Source organism: Micromesistius poutassou, assembly GCF_964030765.1.
Source record: "Micromesistius poutassou genome assembly, chromosome: 22".
Classification (NCBI taxonomy): Eukaryota; Metazoa; Chordata; class Actinopteri; order Gadiformes; family Gadidae; genus Micromesistius; species Micromesistius poutassou.
In genome coordinates, this window is record NC_140292.1 from 5,387,032 (window position 1) to 5,402,382 (window position 15,351).

The following is a 15,351-nucleotide window of genomic DNA, read 5'->3' on the forward strand; positions in this document are numbered from 1 at the left end:
TGGAGCAGGATACAGGAGGATATCTCTATAGATATAGCTTTATATAATTCGTAATTCTCAAACGTATACGTGCTGTTATATAGGTTTTTCTAAAAAGTATTATGTATTCAAATGTTATTTGACAAATAATTACAAATAAATAAATAAATAGCATAGCAGAATAGAGTTGAATACTTCCAAGAACCACAGGCTTTTCTAAGAAACGACTACACGACGATAGAGACTGCTTTAATATAAGCAAACAATGCGTGCCCTTTTTTAACCTGACATTTTACAGCCATACAAATCGGCCTAATACCATATACATATGCCTAGACTACTTTGGATATCCTAAAAACCGTTTGGGGGAAGGTGGCGGGCGTCTGTGTTTCCATAGTTTGCTTGGTGTGCCGATGACGGCCGTTTGGTACCGCCAATCAGAGTAGAAAACATGAAGCAACTACCGGCCGTTCCACCAATGTCATATCATGAGGCGGGCTAAAAAGCACAGTTAACGTAGGCTATACGGCTAGTAGGAAGAAGAAGCCGATTCTGGAAGCCATTACGTTGCGCACATCAATTGAGTAAATCCTACTATTTTTGCGTACAATACGCACAATTATCTTTTCAAAATACGAATTAGTTAAATTATGGCATCGCTTGCGAAAAAGAGAAAGATGAATTTTTCAGAGCGGGAGGTAGAGATTATTGTAGAGGAAATAGAGAAACAAAAGCATACTCTCGTTAACCATTTCAATGCGGGAGTCACCCACATTGCAAAGAATAACGCATGGGTGGAAATTCTTAAAAAGGTAAACGCCGTAACCACCTGTCCAAGAGAGTTGGCTGAGGTTAAAAAGAAATGGTCTGATATGAAGACTGAAGTTCGGCGAAAAGTGGCCCAGGCCAGATCTGCTATTGAGGGGACCTCGGCCGAATGCACGCCTATTCCTGTCATTCTCACGGCTATGCAGCAGAGAATCTGTAACCTCTTGGGAGAAGCGACTATTATCAATTTGCCAGCAGGGGACTCGGATGCTGAAATAACTTTACCTGTCACAATGAGTACTGCAACCGTCACATTAACAGAGAGTAAGTGATCAAACTTTTTACTCCATGTTTAAGAGATATAGATAATTATAGATTATAAAAGAGTAACTGGTCGATGCCAGAATAGCCAACCTACAAGTTTATATAGAGCATGTCTTTCATCTGAGTCGTATTAGATAATTAGAATCAATCATGATCCAAGTTGTTTTATAGCTTTGTCTTCCTATGCAGCTCTTCCAGTTGGTGCAGGAACAGTTTGTGATGAATCAAAATCACTGACGGGTAAGTTTTTTGTGATTGGATTTTCATTCTCCACTATTCCGTCCTGTTATGACTATGTGACGTTCAGGCAATAATTGTATGACTTGTTTTGTATGAATTGTATGAAGATTAATGGTCATACTCATACCAACATAGGAAGCCATATAAGCCATATTTTCACACACTTCTTGATGATCCTTACTTCGGCCCTCACCTAGTTGTTGTTGTTCTTGTGATGGCAGAGACCACCTACCACACGCTTGAGGAGGCCGGCGTGGAGGAGTACTGCACCACCATAGTGGGCGAGCCCGTCCCCACCATGGTGACGGCGGTGGAGGCCCCTGTGGAGATGCTGTCCCCCTCATCCCCACCGCTCCCCCAGGGCCAGGCCAAGCCCCAGGAGCTCAAGAGCCGCATCGCCCTCAACTCGGCCCGCCTGCTGCAGGAGCAGAGGGTCACCAACGTCCACATCCGGCAGATCGCCCAGCACATGGAGGGCCAGAACGAGCTGCTGCAGATGATGCGGCGCTCCCAGGAGGCGCAGGCCTACGCCCAGGAGCGGCAGGCCCAGGCTCTGGAAGGCACCCAGGCAGCCCTGCTGGCCCTGGTGCAGATGCTCCGGCCCGCACTCAAGGACCTGCGAAAGTTTCTGCAGCAGAGTGGGACTGAGGTGGCAAATTCCAGTGGCGCAGCAGCCACCGGCACAACAATAACAGCAACACCAGCTGCTGCTGCAGAGGGCTCAGGAGCTGAAGACCAGCCAAGGCCCAAAAGCCCTGTCCCACCACAGCCAACAGAAGAGACACAGTAGACTCTGCGTGTGTGTGTGTGTGTGTGTGTGTGTGTGTGTGTGTGTGTGTGTGTGTGTGTGTGTGTGTGTGTGTGTGTGTGTGTGTGTGTGTGTGTGTGTGTGTGTGTGTGTGTGTGTTAGTAAGGATAGAGAGACAGGGTGAGGGTTCGGGGTTACTGCCTTCCCTTGGAACACCTGAGAAAAAATAATGAGATATGTCCGTCAGCACATACTCCGTATTTTTTACTCTTGTTTTATGTAAAACCCACAAAACAACTTTTATATTGTGATCTCTCTGTAGCATTGGATTTGTGCCAAGTATCAAAAACAGAACAATGACGGTAAAGTATAAAAAAAAACTTTGATGCATAGAGATGCCAAGTGTCGAGCGAAACAAATAATTTGCAAAATGCAAATCATTCATTTAAATAAGATAACTCTGAAGTTGTGTTGTAAAACTATCCTTAGTATAGATGCTTTTATTTGACATTTTGGACCTTTTGTTTATTTATATTTGTTTATTATTTATTTATTATATTTCGTCCTGTAGCCTCCTATTTTACTTTTTCCCAATATATCCATACAGATGCTCCACAAATGATAAACCTCCACCCTACAATAGTTATTTTTATACATTTGCTCATGTGATCATGTGAGTATAAATGTACCCTTCCCAGATGTCAATGATTGTGTAAATCATTACTCTGAAAACATAGTTAAAGTAACAGCAACATTTCAACTAAGAAATTGAAGACATAATATTATTATGATTGATTTAATCTCAGTGTTATTGAAGAAAGTGAAGCTGTAAGTGACAAGATGAGTCACATCTCCAATTTAAAAAAGTTAAAATTCAATTTGTCAATGTTATTTCTGTCGGATCACGTCAAAGGAACTTCCTTTACCTGTCAACCTGCTTCTATAAACCATGTGCCTGTAACTATAATTGCAAAATATTTTTTGCTTTATTTAAAAACATGTGATGTTGTTGATAAATACTGATACAATAACTTACAGAGAAATTACTTGGCACGCAGGATCTATTCAAAATTAGATTATTAAAAGTCTGTCCTGTAATAGAGACATGCTTTTTATGTCAAGTCTAGCATTGTGGAATATTGAATTGTTAAAATGAGCCATATAAATGGAATTAATGCGTTGGAGTTCATTTTAGAGCGATCACACTGAATGTATAAATGTATCTGTAATATTTTATTTATAATCATTGAGGCTGCTTCTCATTGGTCATTTTTAAAGTGAGTAGATTTATGTACTGAGGATTTGGATGTGCCTTTTCTTAAATAGGGCAGGCTTACTCAAAATGCTAAATTAGTTTTGTATATAATAAATAGTGTTCTCATTCAATTACATTGTGGGCTTTTTTAACATGTGAATATAATAATCATAACCTGACCATAGAATATTATTTGGATAAAACATTTTTAAATCAAATTCAAAAAATATATATAAATTGTTTCTTTCGTCTTTTCATCGTAGTAGTAATTCTTGAAGTAGAAATCAAGGCAGCTTGACAGGTTGGATCAGAGGATAGAATAGATGGTTTATTCCAGGATGTAATACAGCAAGGTACAGACTTAGGTTGAATAATCTATAGTGTAGGTGGGTGAGGAGCAGTCTCCAGATGTGCTCCTTGGCTGTCGACCCCCTCTTTTCACCGAACCAATGGTTTGGGTTAAGTATTAAACATTAAAAAAGTGAATAACAAAATAACAGAAGCAGTCTCTCCCTTGATAAGGTTTATGGCCCTGGCTATGTCCCAGACGGCCTGGTTGGTTTGTCCTTGTAGGGGCATAAACAAATGGAGGATTGTTGGAAATATCACATTGTATCAGTTAGAGAGGCACTGGCCTGTCCCTGCACTAAGAATTGTGAAAACAGAGACACTAAAATACACCAACATTCTACATTCCTCCCTCTTGATCATATATACATGTATACATCCTCATATAAGATAATTAGGGCAAGCTGACATAATGACACTGTTCAAATTATTGATTGCAATTATTTACACATTTATAGCAAATATATGTAAATTGTCATGTGAATCAGATGGCTATAGAACATAATTATTACATGAAATGTATTAAATCTTGAACAGTCAGCCAATGGTGAAGATTATCATAAAACTTTTTTCTATTAAAATGGGAAAACAAGTCCCTTTCCACAAAAATACTATAATCAGCATACAAAGGCTGCCACATGTAATGGTAATATTAAACGGTCTAAGAACTGTTTATAACACAGAGGAGAGCATTTTGGAAGAAATTATGACTTTGATGTCGAGCATGTTTCTTTGATCCAATGGTTTGTGTTTTGTAACTAAAATAAGATATTGTGTAGTAGGAAATGTCTTGGACTTTGTTATCATTTTTAAGTTAACCTGTTGGGGGCGGTGTAGTTGCGTTGGTAAATAAACGTCAACGGTATAGAAGAAGAAATAACAACATCCGTAATAATACTAGCTTTATCAAATGGTAAGACATTTAAAGCATGAAATCACCTTTTGGTCAATGAAAATATACCTGTTCGTACTTGATAAACCAAAAATGTATTTTTACCGTACGGCAGATGTGTGAATTAATAATGAATCGTTATGTGGTTAACTCATCACCGTAATAGTGCAACGTGTCTGACTAAGCAGGTTAAGCTTCTAGGCAACGTTAGTTAAGGTGGTTTACTTGTTACATGTCAACCTTGTATACTTTTACGTTTGACCCAATGACTCATTCGCAGTCCAACTAATATGACTTTGTTGTCTCTTTAGGCTACAGTGACGGACCAAGCAGTCGGTGCGAGCCTTGTTGGCTTCAGCCTTCTGTTGTTTACATATTACTCTATTTGGGTAATTGTACTGGTAGGTGGCATTTCTTTTTCTAAAGTCTTTAACTTTATACTCATCTTAGATTCTACACGCTGCGTGAATCGATAACTATCTAAGTAAGTAAGTTAGTAAATCCAATGAACATCATATAACAATAATATATATTTATGTGATTTGAAGGGGGATTCATTTTACTAGATTGCACTAAATCAGTGAGATCCTTTAGGAAGAGAGGACTGAAAGAATTGACAGACATGTAGTCCTGGTTGAAGGCTGGGCGAATGAAGGCAGCAGGAGAAACACTATTTCTAATAGTGGCAAACCGTGCTTTAAGAGTAGATTAGGTTAGCAAAAGAATCCGCTCTAGCCCTTAACCATGTTGCTAAAAATAGATAAGAAATATTTTAGGTGCAGATTGTGAGCAGACTTTACATATTGCAAATTGACTTGGTCTCTCCCGCCATGGCTGACTTCAGCCATGGCCAATCCTAAACTCTTCACCTTGGTCACTCCCCCATAGCTTTGTTTCCTTTGTTGTTAGTACACGCGATGTGAAAGTTTATCTTTAAGAATGATGCACTACACCCATTGTCGCATTGAATGTATGCTTGGTATATTGCCGCATGTATATTCCCATGATCATTTGATTTGATATTGCATGGCCATATAAAAAAAAATTGCTGTTGCAAGAACAAAACCTCTCTTTTGAAGGACCAGAACTATTGTTACAAATAGCAGAGGTCCCTCCCTGACTTTCCTATGGTTTTAGTTACAAAGGTTAAATAATACACATACATTAATTTGGTTTACCTATGAAATGCTGTCAGCCCAACAGGACCAATTTCTTTGGGACTTTTTTTAACCTTTTGATGGCAGCCAACTTACACAGCACAGCACATTAATGAGTCATGACAAGTGACTTAAATAAACATGATATTCTAACAATAGCACTTTGCTTCCAGCCCTTTGTAGATGCAGATCATGTGCTACAACAGTATTTCCTCCCCCGGGAATACACGGTTATTCTACCTGGCGTTGCAGCTCTAGTAGTTCTGCTCTGTATAGGTGAGTGCATGTACTCACAATTCACATTTCACTTCAAACTTAGTTGACATTGTAATCTTGGAATATGTTGACTTTGATTTAAGATTTAAAACAATCAAACCAATTTAAATTGCAAACCTTACATTTTTTCCAAATGTACGTCCTCAAGAGAAAATTTGTAGTATTTGGTTTGATCACCAGACTGGCATTGTCCTTCTTTTTAACTTCTTGCCACGTTTTGTCAAAAGGGGCCTTTGTCGGGGTTGTCATGCTGAAGAATCGCAAGCCGAAGAAAGTGGACTAGATGTGGTACTGCAGAACCTGGGCTGAACATTGGAATATTTGCCTTGTCTACCGCAGCGCTCTGTTGGAACCTCATCTGCTACAGCCACGTTCATTCCAGTTGTCATTCAGGAACAGCCCCTGCAACGTCTGCGCTTTCCATGGACATGTTGCATGTGTGTTGGACTCTACTCTCAAACACTCATGTTGATAATGAATTTGGGTTGAAAATGGGTTTGGTCATCCTCAGATTCTACACCTGGAATTCTGTGATGCATTAGGAGGTTGTATTGAGGATAGGTTAGTTGCGATGATATATTTATGGAAGATGTATAGTAAACAGACTGCTAGCTAGACCTAGTCAGTAATTTCCAATTGCAAGCTACAATAACCAGCCTAAATATCAGAATTATTTAACAAACTGAATTCAGGAAAACTCACACCAGGTTAGCACATTTGAAAAGGCCCAGGGGTAAAGTTTGTAGTGATTTATATACATTGTTTATGTTTAGTTTTTCCTAACTAAGTTCAGACTCATTTTAACCTAAGGCCGAATGTATTTGATTCTACATGTAAAATAAAATATTGAAAAAGTTTTTGACAATGACCATTAGCATTAATGTTTTTTTTTCCTACCAACGTACAATCATGTGTCTCCAAACCACTGGAAACCTGAGGGTCAAGTTAGCCTCGCCACTGGCGGTAGTGTACAGGGTACTGATTTGTTGATTGTTGTGGTAAGATGAGGACTGGCTATTGCACCAATAAACTCGGAAAATTACTTAACTAAAGTAGACATTGTGTGTTCAATTCATTTGAGAAAATGGGTTGGATGAATATATAGATTTTCCAGTTCAGAAGAGGAAGTTCCATTAGGCCTATCAGGTTTTGTAACCACATACGCTATAATCCAAATGCTGTCCCGTCTGGTAGAGCCATTACTAGAGTATATGGACAACACGTGGTCATAAACTCTAATGAGTATATGAGTAGTAGTTATATACGCTATTGTTGCCTTACATTTCTTGCACTCCTTTGGATATAACCTATTCCACCAAATGGCATACATAACCTATATACTCTTATTTCTTAACCACGACCCACGTACATTGGCGCCCCCTAGTGGTTATAGAAATTAGGCTATTGCCCTGTGTCGTGCAGTCAGTGCTAGGCTCCGCGCCCATCGTTGCTGGTGCCAGTTGCACCGTCACTCGGAGAGGACCGTTTGACACCGCGACCTAGGAAGGGGGGCATGCGCTGTTTTCACTAGAGGGGATAGCGGACTGCAACTGGCCAGATGGAGGTAAGGCCTTATTACATTATCTCAGATCAATAGAACCATACATTTAGATTATACGAAGATTGAATAAAGCCATAATGATGGGACTAGTTGTGTTATGTAGTAGTTATATACGCTATTGTTGCCTACATTTCTTGCGCTGTTTTCATCAACGGGCAGCACCGCTTACTCGGTTAAACCTCACATTCATGTCAGGGAAGTTGTCCTATCTTTATTTTAGAACATCCCGAAAGTGAAGTGGTGAAACAAGCGGAAAGTATGTTTATTGTAGTGGGCCTATGATTGATTATTATGAAACATTTTCTATTTTTATTTTTTAACTTTAGATTTTAGATTTTTAACATGATTCTTGATTTACAATCAATTGAAAAGGTGGAGGGAAATTCATTTTGGTTCAATCGGACATCTTTGGTGAACGTAAGCAGCATCACTTCACAGTAGAGGGAGTGGTAGCTAACACGCGCACACACACACACACACACACACACACACACACACACACACACACACACACACACACACACACACACACACACACACACACAACCAACTGTATATTTTACATTCAACTCACTTATCCATGCAAATCCATGCAAAATAGAAACCTGATCATCACGTTATGAATGGTTGGCAGCAGATTAAACATGTTTCATATAGAAAATCTCCAAACCATTCTGTTTTCACCTTTCATGCTGCAAAGCAAGCCACAACATTGTTATCATGTGTCCATTAGTGTGGTTACAAAGCAGACCGCACTGTTATCATGATTCTTCTTCGTGTGGTTGTAAAGCAAGCCACAGTATTGTTATATCATCATCTTTTCTTATTATTTGTATCCTGCCTCATTCTCAGTAATTATCTTCTCCTATAGTTTTTTAGGTATCAAAACCAAACCAATACATATGCTTCTTACCATCGTACACCCCAGAGATAAATTACTTGGTGGGCCCATATCCCCCTTAGGTAATGTGGAAAGTTTTGCGTTGATGGCTATAGCCGTATAAACAAATGACGCCACAGGGTAAATTACCACTGTTGCAGTTGTCAATCCCTATTGACTTCCAGCTTTTTATAATGGAAGTCAATAGGGGAAAAAAAGTTTTAAAGTTGTAAAAGTTGGTACACGTATAGAAACAGCGCATCAGTCTCCACAAAATACCGCTTTGCCGACAGGGGCGCTGTAACCAGCAATCAAACAAAATCAATTACCCCCCTTATTCGATCAATCACAAGTCCGCTTCAGTGGCACAGGTAGATACTTTAAACCTCCCGTGTCCGTTCATTAGCCTTGCTAGCATTAGCATTTTAGCATGCTCACGGAATTTTGCGTACACGAGTTGGCTCATGCATCCAAACGCAATTTCTTCAGAAATGCACATGCGGCGATGTCTAGTTGAATTTGATAATGTTTGACATAGGAAAGTAACTTAACTCTCCCTTTTGAATTCCAACTAAGGGTGATGGTAGACTGTGGACAGCCTTCTATAGGTATTTACATCTATACCTCTTATCCAATTGTATGTATATTAACCCTAACACACACACACACACACACACACACACACACACACACACACACACACACACACGTATATATAATGACAATAATTTGATTAACACACAAATCCTGATTAACCACCCTGTCTATTTACCTAAAAACTATCGACCAGTTGGTTAAGTAGTAGAAAATGCAGTCTGTAAGCACTTGATGTATACTCAATTATGTATGTATAACGTGGACATCATACATCCAACCCACTTATTATTGCGGGATCCTGATCGTGTCAAAGTAAATCTCCGTACTTATAGTTTTTGCGAAGGTTTTGTGGTTTGAGGCTAGATTCTTCTCAAAGGCTGATTATCTGCTTCCGGTAGAAGCTAAATGCTAATGTACTAATAAACTTTTTTTCTTTAAACTACCGGTATAGCCTACAAATTGCTGTCATGCCCCCTGCATGCCAATAACAGCAATACTACCAGGCCCTTAAATTATTCTGCCCAATTACTTTTATGCCCTTATTTCACAACAATATGACATTCATATTGCTCTCCTTATCAACCTCCCTTTTAAATAGTTTTGGACTGTATCACTTATGTTTAGCTAATCTATACTTTTGAATCTAGTAAACTCATTAGGCTAAACATTTGATCCAAAAATCATTGCTGATACCCCTAGAAGACAATTACACTTCTATTCACAGTGCAATCTTTATCACTTTAGTTGAGCTACTTGTTTATCTCTTACCCTTTCATTTGTTTATTGAAATGGTTTGTATGTTAACATTGTTTACTCCATTAACAAATTTGACTTAAGCTATTGAACATTTCTTTACGTCCTTATCTGTGTAGCTTCATTAAACATATTTTTAACCTCTTAACACAACAGCAATCACTGGATTTTCTGCAGGAAATGCATTTTCTTGTTCCTTCCTTTTGAGACATGGAAGACGGGTGGGTGTGTGAGTGAGTGTGGGTGTGGGTGAGTCTGCACCAGGTGTTCATTATGTATCACCTAACATACTCCTTTCATGCTTTTTGGTATATCTTCGAGTGTCATTGCAATTATATGTCCACCTCAACCTCCTCAACAGATCCCTTTATGTCTATAGGCTACAACTTTGTGGTTTGATTCAGTTTTCTTTGGGTCCTAGACGGAGATGTACGGGTCGCTGAAGGGGCTGTCCGGGGGGCCCCGTCAACCCTCGGCCACTGTGAAGACGAGGCGGAGGAAGCGGTGGGGGGGTCTGAGGCAACAGTGGAAGATGCTCGGCTTGTTTCCGATCGATCCCCAGCACGAGTTCCACGGCCTCACTTGCATGATGAAGGACGGCCTAGCCGCAGCCATCCAGAGCACCATAGACACCCCGCCTACGGTGGGTCGCGGCTCTGTATGCTGCCATACGTTTTCACCCTCAAAGCCGCTGGAGGTATAGAAATTGAGGGATGGAGAGAGAGAGAGAGAGTAGAATAGAACAGACCAGACGAGAGCAAGAATTTGACCCTGCTACACATACTGCTTGCTTTTTAAATGAAATATATTTATTTATTATTTTTCTTCCATGTTTGCATCAAAATTGTCAATATAAAGGTAACTCACCCCACAAAAAACAACATTGATGAATATATCATTTAATGACTTTTTTTACACATTGCAATCATAGAATTTCCCTTTCTATCAAGGATGAAAATAGATAAAATCGCCTTTTATTCATTAGCCTTCCATTTAATTGTAGAGCCCTACTAAGTAAAAATAAAGTGGGGAAAGGCTTCCTTAAACACAAAGCATGAATAACTGCCATTGGAGTGGTGGTGAATGAGGAGTCACAAGGTAGTTGTACACACCGCCATGTGGGAACGCTAATCCTACTCAGTATCCGCAGTCTGCTGCCTCAGCAGGTCAATGCATCACTGTGTGCCTGTGTTGTCTCACACACACACACACACACACACACACACACACACACACACACACACACACACTTTTGTGACATATTCAAGTTTGAACTAACTACCAAAGAAAGCATGTTTTGTTTCCTAGCTAGAAGGGGCTTTAACAACCCAAGTTGGGCTTGCTTATTCCCATTTTCTGTATTTCAGAATATTCAAAGCGATGAAGATTTCAAAATGAAAGACACACAAATCCATAAGGTAGGTCACAGACAAATCCAAACCACTAAATCCCTTGTTCTGTTCTATACTGTGGGGTCATGCCTAATATATTGCCTTCCTTCCCGTTTAGGATTTTACGCTCCAAACGTATGCGGGCCACGTGTTCGCCAGCTTCCGGAGCGCGCTGGGAATGACGGAGAGGGAATACCAGCTCTCTCTGTGCTCCGCCAGCAGCTACCTCCAGTTCATCAGTAACTCCAAGAGCAAGGCAGACTTCTTCCTCACGTGGGTCGCGACGGATGATGTGACACACACACACACACACACACACACACACACACACACACACACACACACACACACACACACACACACACACACACACACACACACACACACACACACACACACACACACACCCTCTGATGATTTCAGGAGGAAGTAAGTCAAGTATAGGAGCTGGCCATTCAAGTCAAATTCAGTCAAGCATAGAAGCTATACCATGCTATTGACAGACATACACACACAGACACACAGACAGATACATAGCCATGCTGATGACGTCATAGAGGAAGTAAGTCACACACACACACACACATACACACACATGCTGATGACGTCATAGAGGAAGTAAGTCAAGTATAGGAGCTTGCCATTCATAGTCATTCAGAGTATAGGAGTTGAGTATAGGAGCTTTACCATGCTATTGACAGACACGGAAACAACAGTTACGTTAAATTAACATGTATTTACCAAGAATACTAATTTTATTGACTGGGATGATTCTGGTGATTTGTCTTTACTTTTTAGAAATGATAAACGATTTTTTTTGAAGACCCAAAATAAGAGGGAGATACGATTTCTTCTGGACAACCTGAAGATCTACATGGAACACCTGAGAAAATACCCCCACTCACTGCTGGTCAAGTTCCTCGGTAGAACATCCATCCATCCATGTGAACAGTTTATTATCACACCTTTATGTTAATAAGAAACTGAATCATAATTCTTTCTCTTGAAGGTGTTCACAAGATCAAAATCCCACACCAAAAAGAGGTAATTCACACCTTTATGAACTGCAGCAGTTTTGATCAAGAGATGTTTTCCTGTTCCAGTAAAAATACATTCTTCTGTTTTCCTTCCTAGAAATACTTTATTGTCATGCAAAGTGTTTTCTATCCAGATGACAGAATCATTGCAAGGTGAGACTTTGCTACGTATCACAAATCGCACGATGACAGACAATATAAACCCCTGGTTCTGTGTTACATAAAGTATTGAACACTCAACCGCAAGGGGCGGGGGGGAAGACAATGTTCTATAAACAGTAGACTCTTGACAAGGACACTACCATGGTTATTTCAATCAACAAAAAGCCTGTTCATATACATCCGTTATGGTAAGGTGTCCTGCTCTTTCTATAGAGGAATCCACAAGTAACCTTTATTTTAACTCAACCACACAACTCGCCAAAGTGAAATCCGCACTGCATTCTATTGATTTTGTCTGAACGTCCAGAAGAAGAGACTGCTCATAATATCAGGAGGGTGGAAGCATTTGACAGTGCCATCTGGTGGTTATCGATAACCGGCCTTCTGTCCTCAAGGGTACAATTCATTATTGATACTTGAAACATTTCCAAAATACCTATGAAATGATGCAATGTGATGTTTGTTTCCTTTGTTGATGTTTTTGCTGGTAAATCTTGTAATGCGTGAGAGCTCAGAAAATGGAGCAAGAGGAAGACTTTGAAAATAAACAACCAAAAAAGCATTTAGAAACATTGAGAAGTGTTCAAACACCTGTGATCAACAGCAAAGATGGGATTCCTCCAAACCTATCAGGGAAGAGATGCCCTGATTGGCCAGAAGTGGTCTATAAAATGTAAATAGTGTGCTAAAGAGGCAGGCGCTGTCAACTCATTATTATCATTTCACCCGCTAATAGCTGACGGATGGCTTTGGCATTTCTAACAATTGACCCTTGATTCCTAGCTGTTAAAACCTTACGTGCAGCCCCTTCAAATGGAGTGTGTTGTGGTGGTGTCAGGTATGACATCAAGGGCTGTGAGGTGAGTCGCTGGACGGACCCGTCTCCTGAGGACCACCAGGTCATCGTGGTTCTCAAAGACCTCAACTTCCAGGACCAGTACATCGATCTGGGTAAGGAAATGAAACGCTGGTTCCCTGTTCATGTCTTGGTTGTTAAAGCATGCATATGAATGAATAGTCAAGTGTTAGGGTTAGGGTTAAAAAGGCTCACTATATCCAAAGGGTCATTCTGGACAATGACATTCTTGTGACAAGACAGCAGTAAGCTTTATGCAATGAGCTATGCAGTCATATGATATAATAGTTATGCACGTTGTTAATGATGCTGAGGAGTGCTCAGAGATGGCCTGGGATGGCGGGACTCGAACCCAGTGCCTTTTTATTAATGACGAGGATTTAAGCATCTTGCTCAAGGGCACACAGGCCGGGGGAGAGGCTCGAACACAAGAAGTTATTCACTAGTGTGTGTTTGTCTTACGTGTGCGCAGACCAGCAGCGGCCCTGGCTCCTGTGCCAGGTGGAGATCGACACCCACTTCCTGCGGCAGCTCAACGTGCTGGACTACAGCCTCCTGCTGGCCCACCAGCCGCTGCACAACGACGAGCGCCCCCGCGGCTCCTTCGGCTCCCTCATCATCAGGGCCAAGAAGTACGCCCCATCCACGCCTGGGCTCCCTAACCTGTGGGCCAGGAGTTGCTGCCCTAAAACCCTTCAAACAGATTCTAAATGGCAGTGAACGCATAGGCTAATCGCACCCGATTGAGTCTCGAGCACATTGTTTGTTGCTATCGCTAGGGCAATCGGTCAGTGTCTTTTTGTATAGGGTAAATAAATGTGTGTTGCATGTACATTTTTGTGACATGACGCCGGTGGATGCTAACATTTAGTGCGCGAGGACACTAAATGTGAGCGTCCACGGGGCCTAGTAGAGAGAGTAGTAGACAGAAGAGAGGCCGGTGTGTTCAGTATCTCTAATGTGCCACAAGCCATAGGCGGTCACTGCCTTCTATGTACTTGTGCACAAGAGTAAAGGCTCAATTATGGTTCCACGTCGACGCAACGCAATGATCACACAGACGCTGCAACGCAGCCGTGAACCTGTTTTGGTTCTGCGTCGGGTTTTAGTGAGCGGACCAATCGCAGCCCTTGCTGCTGCGTCGCCTCGACGGAAGGTTGCAATTTTTGGGAGGCGCACGTCAGGCCCTTGCGGTGGACGCAAGGAGGGTCCGCAAGGACGTAACGGGTCCATAAACCGCCCTTGAGTAGTCATAGCTAAGCCTTAAGCGTCGTTTTGGACCCATTGGTCTTCTTAGGCCTGCGTGGCGTCGATCCTCACTCGTGTTCTTAAATCCTCCTGTCCGGTTGTGCACTGTGCTGCTGGAACACATCCAGGGATCCATAAGTCTCCTCTCGTCCCGGTAGGTCTGTGACGCCGGGCTCCAGCCCCCTGCACCCTGGCTCCGCCCCGGCGGTCCCCGGGACCGTCCCGGAGGACGGCTCCCCCTGCTCCCCACCCACCGCCTCCTCCTCCTCCTCGGAGACGGATGGCTACCACGTCAGGAAGTGGCCGGCGGGACGCATCCGCCACCGCTCCCGGGCCAGTGACTCAGGGGAGGGGGGGGGGGACTCCACCCCGGGCGGCGGGGGCACAGAGATGGACGAGTTCCTGGCCCACAACCGCCGGCTGCTGCCCAACTTCAAGAACCCGCTGCACGTGATCGACGGGCCCGAGCAGCGCTACTTCGTGGGCATCATCGACATCTTCACGGTGTACGGCCTGCGCAAGCGGCTGGAGCACTGGTGGAAGCGGCTGCGCTACCCCGGCCGCAGCTTCTCCACCGTCAGCCCGCCGGCGTACCGCGCCCGCCTGTGCGAGTGGGTCAAGGACCACAGCAAGTAGGCCCTCGGTGTGGATCTCCTCCTGGGGGACCCCGGTGATACCAATTAAAGGTGACCTATTATGCCACCAGGTGTGAGTGTGGTTAGCCGTTAACGAGCCGTTTTCTGAAAATCTGCCTCTTCTGACATCACAAGTGGGCGCGTCCACCTAGATGTGTGACGGATCGATGAGCGACGAGCAACGTTCGCTACAGTCCACTGGGGAGGCTGGTAGACTGATCTATCCTGCACACATCTAGGTGGA

General features: G+C 42.3%; 3 protein-coding genes across 3 annotated transcripts; all 3 read left to right on the forward strand.

The window, feature by feature from the left end:
* Window positions 1-534: 534 nt before the first annotated feature.
* Window positions 535-2,101, forward strand: naif1 (nuclear apoptosis inducing factor 1; the record flags this gene model as incomplete). The annotated part of the gene is made up of 3 exons (XM_084486086.1): window positions 535-1,071; window positions 1,261-1,311; window positions 1,533-2,101. The coding sequence occupies exons 1-3, from the start codon at window positions 630-632 to the stop codon at window positions 2,099-2,101; spliced, it is 1,062 nt and encodes a 353-aa protein (XP_084342212.1). The 5' UTR covers window positions 535-629.
* Window positions 2,102-4,528: 2,427 nt separating this feature from the next.
* dpm2 (dolichyl-phosphate mannosyltransferase subunit 2, regulatory) lies at window positions 4,529-7,012 on the forward strand. Its single transcript, XM_084486481.1, has 4 exons — window positions 4,529-4,575; window positions 4,866-4,955; window positions 5,885-5,987; window positions 6,215-7,012. Exons 1-4 carry the CDS (start codon window positions 4,573-4,575, stop codon window positions 6,268-6,270), a joined length of 252 nt encoding a protein of 83 aa, XP_084342607.1. The 5' UTR covers window positions 4,529-4,572; the 3' UTR covers window positions 6,271-7,012.
* pip5kl1 (phosphatidylinositol-4-phosphate 5-kinase-like 1) lies at window positions 6,897-15,108 on the forward strand (the record flags this gene model as incomplete). The annotated part of the gene is made up of 10 exons (XM_084486370.1): window positions 6,897-6,962; window positions 10,200-10,421; window positions 11,146-11,196; window positions 11,288-11,442; window positions 11,968-12,092; window positions 12,179-12,213; window positions 12,304-12,359; window positions 13,207-13,319; window positions 13,697-13,856; window positions 14,631-15,108. The coding sequence occupies 10 exons, from the start codon at window positions 6,897-6,899 to the stop codon at window positions 15,106-15,108; spliced, it is 1,461 nt and encodes a 486-aa protein (XP_084342496.1).
* Between the last annotated feature and the right edge of the window lie 243 nt (window positions 15,109-15,351).

What these genes read in the sequence shown, in the direction of transcription:
- dpm2 (XM_084486481.1), top strand. An exon ending in CTATTTGGGTAATTGTACTG is followed by an intron (nt 4,956 to 5,884) that starts GTAGGTGGCATT and finishes CTTTGCTTCCAG; the next exon opens with CCCTTTGTAGATGCAGATCA. An exon ending in AGTAGTTCTGCTCTGTATAG is followed by an intron (nt 5,988 to 6,214) that starts GTGAGTGCATGT and finishes TTTTGTCAAAAG; the next exon opens with GGGCCTTTGTCGGGGTTGTC.